Source organism: Nicotiana sylvestris, chromosome 9 (assembly GCF_000393655.2).
Source record: "Nicotiana sylvestris chromosome 9, ASM39365v2, whole genome shotgun sequence".
NCBI lineage: Eukaryota > Viridiplantae > Streptophyta > Magnoliopsida > Solanales > Solanaceae > Nicotiana > Nicotiana sylvestris.
In genome coordinates this window covers 160,520,083-160,526,082 of record NC_091065.1, presented here as the reverse complement: position 1 = coordinate 160,526,082, position 6,000 = coordinate 160,520,083, and the positions used below count along the sequence as shown (strand labels likewise).

The window sequence follows — 6,000 nt, the reverse complement described above, 5'->3', positions numbered from 1 at the left end:
CGTTTTTAAAAGGTTTATTATCCAACCCATTTTAAGCAGATAACACCTATGATTAACTAATATCTTCTCAGCCACCCCTAATTCACAGCAAGTCTTCTATTCCATGAGTTGTCTCTTTCCTTTTGTCTGTCCTTGCTGTCTCAATATTCTGAAGTCATGTCCGACATAATTAAAAGCATTTGTGCGGCGCAAAAAATCCTATTATAACCATTCTCATAATTAGAAAGAGATTCTTTAGTTGCCACCCGTGAGGCGAAATCTTTATCATTGGCATTCAACAGTAAGTTTGATACTTATTTGCTCATTACGGCCACAAAAAAGAACAAATTATATATACAAAACGTACCTTATTACCGTTGAGTGTCACGATTGGATGGATAAAATTCTTTCTATCTTAATTAGAAATTTCGGATACAAGTCTAAGAATAAAAAAATTCCTAAAAATGAGTATTTTCTCTTTAACGGATTTCATGCGGCGCAAATATAAATTAATCAGAGTTTAAATGTGAATACAAAATACCGAATGAGAAATCAGGGAAAAAAAGTCAAACATCTTATTACCGGAGATGGTTTTAGTTACCGAGCATGATAACTCTAATCTATATAATTAAAATATTATACTAATACTTTATATATTCCAATTTATACGGCGTTGTTTAATAGTTGATGCGTTAATTAAATAAATTTTCTTTTACCACAACTTTTTACATATATTTAATTATAAAAGTTGTCATTTCTAACACTTTGTATATAGTTTTTAATAACATGTTGACTATGGTTAAACAAGCTGAGTATATTAGGGTTAAGCTAAAGGAGTAGAGTTAGTTGTTAAAGAAGCTATTTAGGTGGTTAAATGTTAGTTAGGAAGGTTGTTTGTACTGTAGCTGTGTATATATACTCTGCATTCTCTTTGGAGTTAATACAAGATTTCATTTCCTCAGTTTCACAGAGTTGGTGGCTTCATTCTCTTCTCTCCTCTCTTTTTCACAATCATAACTACACAGTTGTGACTGAGCTATAACCGCCATTGCCATGGTGGTTAACATGGTATCAGAGCCTATGCTCTCGATCTAGATCGCTCGTCAGTTCACTAGCATTCGATTAGTCACTGCGCTTCTCTCTCGCAGTATTAAAGTGCCTGAAAGTGATTCAAAATAGAATCTAAGGTTTGAGATTTGAGCGAAGTTTAAAAATTGCTACTATTCTGTTATTGCAATGGCGATTAAGGATAATTCTTCACTATCTGAAGCTCACACACTCGTGCTACTGGTACGAGTACCTTCATTGTTGGAACCACGAGTTTTCCTATCATTGACCATAACCATCCACTAAACCTTCAACTAACCGATACTTCAGGTAGCTCCTTGATTTCTCTCCAATTGAATGGATCAGATAAATATGCATTGTGGAGTCTTGCTATGAGAGTTGGTTTACTAGGAAAAAGCAAATTAGGTTTTGTCGATGGTCGCTTTCCTATGTTTAGGTTTGAACCTGCTCTTCATGATCTCTGGAAGAAAGTGAATGTTGTGGTATTATCATGGATTATGAACTCTGTTAGGCCTGGTCTTCTGAGCAGTGTTCTATATGCATCTGATGCACACAAAGTGTGGGAAGACTTGAAGGAGAGGTTTGACAAGGTGAATAGATCCAGAGAGTATTTTACTTACATAGAGAAATTCACACCCTCACATAGGGTACCATGACTGTGACTGATTACTTCACTAAGCTGAAAGATTTGTAAAATGAATTTGATGCACTTATGTCATGCCCTGGCTGCCCCTGCTCAGAGTCTAAGAAGTATGCACAACACTTTGAATATCATAGACTTCTGCAGTTTTATGGGCCTGAATGACTCATACTCACAGGCTAGAAGTCAGATCATGATGATGACTCCTATTCCCAGCATCAATAAGGCATACTCAATGCTTGTTGATCATGTGAGTCAAAAGAATCTAGCCAATTTCACTCAGGCAGTGCAAGTTACTGAGAGTTTAGATAACATTGTACTCTACAGCAACAAAGTGACTAACAACACAGGGAGCCAATTTAAACTAGCTGGTAATTATTGGCAAAAGAAAAATCAAGTTTAATGTGAATATTGTCACTTCAAGGGACATACAAAGGAAAACTGCTACAAGTTGATTGGGTATCCATCGGATTTCAAGTCTAAAAGAAAAGGTGCTTGTTCTAGCATCTATTCAAATCATGTTAGTGGTACAACTTATCCAACAGTAGAAGGCTATACTGCAGTAAGCTGCTGTCAACAACAAGGTACTAATCAACAATGCAGAGGTGAGGTTGGTTTGTCTCAGCCCTTACAGACTAGAGGAGGTTACTCAGATTTCACTCAGCCTCAACCAACACCAGGCAAGATACATGTTCCTTCTTTACTCAGGAGCAATACCAACAGATTGTGCACTTGCTTAATAAAGGAACTGAGGATGGAGCCTTTAGCAAAGCTTCATCTGCAAGTATTCTGATATCCCTACTATCTGAGTATGTTAATCACAACTGGATAGTAGACACAGGTGCATCAATTCATATGACATCAAATCTATAGATGTTAAATAGCTATCAACAGATTCCTACACATAAAGAAGCAAATTTCACTTACCTACAGGAACCACTGTACTAGTGTCTCAAAAAGGGAATTCTACTGTACTTAAGGATCAGGATATTAGTAATGTGCTTTACATACATAACTTTAAGTATAATCTCATGTCTGTCTCTCAGCTCACCAAGGAATTGTAGTGATTAGTAGCTTTCTTTCATGATTTCTGTGTCTTTCAAGACCTCTATGGCTAGGTAATGGGGATTGGTAAGGAAGATCATGGACTCTATCTGCTGAAAAGGGAGGCTTCCTATGAAGGCTAATTCAAGCTCTATAGCTAATAATAAATGTGCACATATAGCTACTAGAACTAGTATCAGTACTACAACTCCTCATTTGTGGCATGAGTTTAGGTCATGCTCCTATTGATATAATAAAGAAACACAAGCCTCTTAGTTTCTTGAAGAATGTAACTCATTGTACTGTGTGTCCATTAGCAAAGAAATCAAAATTACTCTTTCAAGTGAGTAATACTAATTCTAAGTATGTTTTTGATCTATTGCATTATGATATATGGGGACCCTATAGATTTCCCACATATGATGGAAAGAAATACTTTGTGACTGTTGTAGATGACTACACTATGTACACATGGATGTTCCTCATTCATTCCAAGTCTGACACTATTGTGGTTTTGAGAGACTTCTTAACTAAAACACAAAATATGTTTTCCACTACCGTTAAGGTACTCATAATATATAATGGTAGTGAGTTCTACAGTAATGAATTTCAACAACTATTGCCGGGTCTTGGCATTGTCTATCAGACTTCCTGTGTCTATATCCCTCAACAGAATAAAGTAGTTGAAAGGAAGTACATAACCATTCTGGAGATGGCCAGGTCTATTAGATTTCAAGCTGTTGTTCTCCTGAACTTCTGGGGTGAATGCATAAGTATTGCTGTATACCTCATCAGTAGACCACCTTATAGAGTCATTTACAACAAGTCTCTTTCCTTGTCACATCTTAAGGTCTTTGGCTCTCTCTCTCTCTCTCTCTCTCTCTCTCTCTCTATGCAACCAGTCCTAAGAAGAATGACAAGTTTGCTACTAGAGCCATACCAACTGTAATGATGGGGGTATTCTTCCACTCAGAAGAGGTACAAACTATACTCACTACATACTAAGTCCTTCTTTGTTAGCAGGAATGTCATATTCCAGGAACAAATATTTCCCTTCAAACATATGAGGGATATATGCACTACTCTCTTTCTAGTTCTTGACTTGATGTCTTCTAGTGACAGTGTTCCCTATGATGTGATATCATATGGTTCTCCCTCTAGTTCACCACCTGAGGAGTCTTCCCAGTACCATATGTGGCACCACCTGAGGAGGCCAGTAGTCCTCATGAGGAGTCCTATATCACTAAGCCAATACCAACAAATGCAGGCGATGGGAGCACAACTGAGCACACATCTGAACCAACTAATGATCATCCTTTCAGAAGATCTGGCAGAATAAGAAGACCACCTCTTTAGTTACAAGATTATGTAACTAGTTCAAAAAATGCATCTTACCACAATCCCTTATCTTCTTATGTCATATACACCAACATGGCAACTTCACACTACAATGCTCTCACAATGTACTCTTCTACCACTGAACCTAAGCCATTTGCAAAAGCAGGCAAGGACCCAAAGTGGATAGAACAAAGTGCAAGTGGATTTTCAAGATCAAGTACAAGGCTTCAGGGGAGATAGAGAAATATAAAGCTAGACTGGTAGCTAAAGGCTACAGTCAGCAGGAAGGTCTTGACACACTTTCTCACCTGTAACTAAGATAGTCACAGTAAGATCCATTGTTGCTCGTGTTGCCTCTATGAGTTAGATAATCTATCAGATGTATGTCCATAATGCTTTTATGAATGGTGATCCATTAGAATAAGTCTACATGTATATTTCTCAAGTGTTTGATAGGGGGAGACTGTTAGTTTGTATGAGTCCACCAAACAGTAGAGTACATGGTCCTCTATGAGGTTCTGCTGAGAATGCTAGTAAAACTGTAAGTAAATGAGACACTGGATTTTTATGTGGAAATATCCCAACTCAAGGGGACAATAACCACGACCTACACCTGTAGGCTTTCAACTTCACTAACTTGTAAACACCTATTACAAGCCACTTTGTAATAACTCTATTACAAAGGATTCAACTCAGCTAACTTGTGGTACTCTCACCACAAGCCGCTTTGTCACTCTCTAGTTACAAAGACTTTAACTAACTTGTGATAATCTCACCACAAACCACTTTGTCACTCTCTAGTTATAAAGACTTTAACTTATGACTAAACCTAGTCACAACATAAACTCAGAGAGTTTACGGATTTTACAAGAGGGTTCCTAATCAATGCTTCTGGCTAAGCAGTTTAGAAGATATAATAAGAACAATTACAAAGTTAAAACTCAACTAAGGACAACAAAATACTAACTTAAGGAACTGGTCTGTAGTAGCGTTTAACTTTGTTCTTCAAGCTCGTGAGAATTAATTTCTCTATTTTGCAAAAAGGTTGAATGAGAAACAGAAATGTTCAAGTGATGTTTTGATATAAACTCATTGTTGATACACCTTGATGACATCACTTGAAATGATTTAAGCCATTTAGTTCGTCAAGGAATAAGTGGGCACTAGAAATAGTGCAGTGCAGGCAGAAACAGTGCTTCCAGCTGTGTCCAATTGACTTTGTACTGCTATAAGGGAAACACAAGGGTATTAGGTCCTTGTTTGGTTTCCTATCTCCTGAAGCTATAGTAGTTCACATTTAGCTGGAATCCGTTAATCTTGTAGTATAGTCCAAGTGTGTCAGGTTTCCTATCTGGTCCTTGACAGTAAGTTTGTTAGATCATCAAAACATAAGGCAAAGACATTTAAAACCTATCAATTTCCCCCTTTTTGATGATGATAAATTAACATTGATAATGTGGATTTAGAGCAAGGAGAACTAGATTAAGTAACAGGAGAACACAAGTTCCTCCTGACTTTATGCCTTCCTTATTTCTCATTATATCTACTACACCTATTTATTCCCCCTTTTGGCATCATTAAGAAGACACACACAGATAAACAACATAAAGAAGTCTAGTCGAGCTAACTCATGCCACATATGTGCACAAAACATGATAGAGAAGAGAAACATAGAATTTAAGCAATGAGATAATAAAAGAGGATAGATTTGATATAGATAGAAAATTTTATATGCCTTTGCTTAAAAAGCAAAGGCAACATTTGACTGTTAAGACGGGAGCAGTACTGTTTCATCCCAACCACATAAAAAAAAGAAAACAAAACGTCTGCCAAACAAAACAAAAAAAACTTAAAAGAACATTTTCAGAAACTGGTCACTGAAGGGGTACTTAGGGGGCACTAGGAGTAGAGGGCTTGGAAGCTGCAACAAG

General features: G+C 37.0%; 1 protein-coding gene across 1 annotated transcript; it reads left to right on the top strand.

The window, feature by feature from the left end:
• Window positions 1-1,418: 1,418 nt before the first annotated feature.
• LOC138878506 (uncharacterized) lies at window positions 1,419-4,383 on the top strand. Its single transcript, XM_070158189.1, has 8 exons — window positions 1,419-1,637; window positions 1,866-2,003; window positions 2,112-2,297; window positions 2,411-2,528; window positions 3,049-3,296; window positions 3,405-3,581; window positions 3,771-3,916; window positions 4,236-4,383. Exons 1-8 carry the CDS (start codon window positions 1,419-1,421, stop codon window positions 4,381-4,383), a joined length of 1,380 nt encoding a protein of 459 aa, XP_070014290.1.
• The last annotated feature ends 1,617 nt before the right edge of the window (window positions 4,384-6,000 follow it).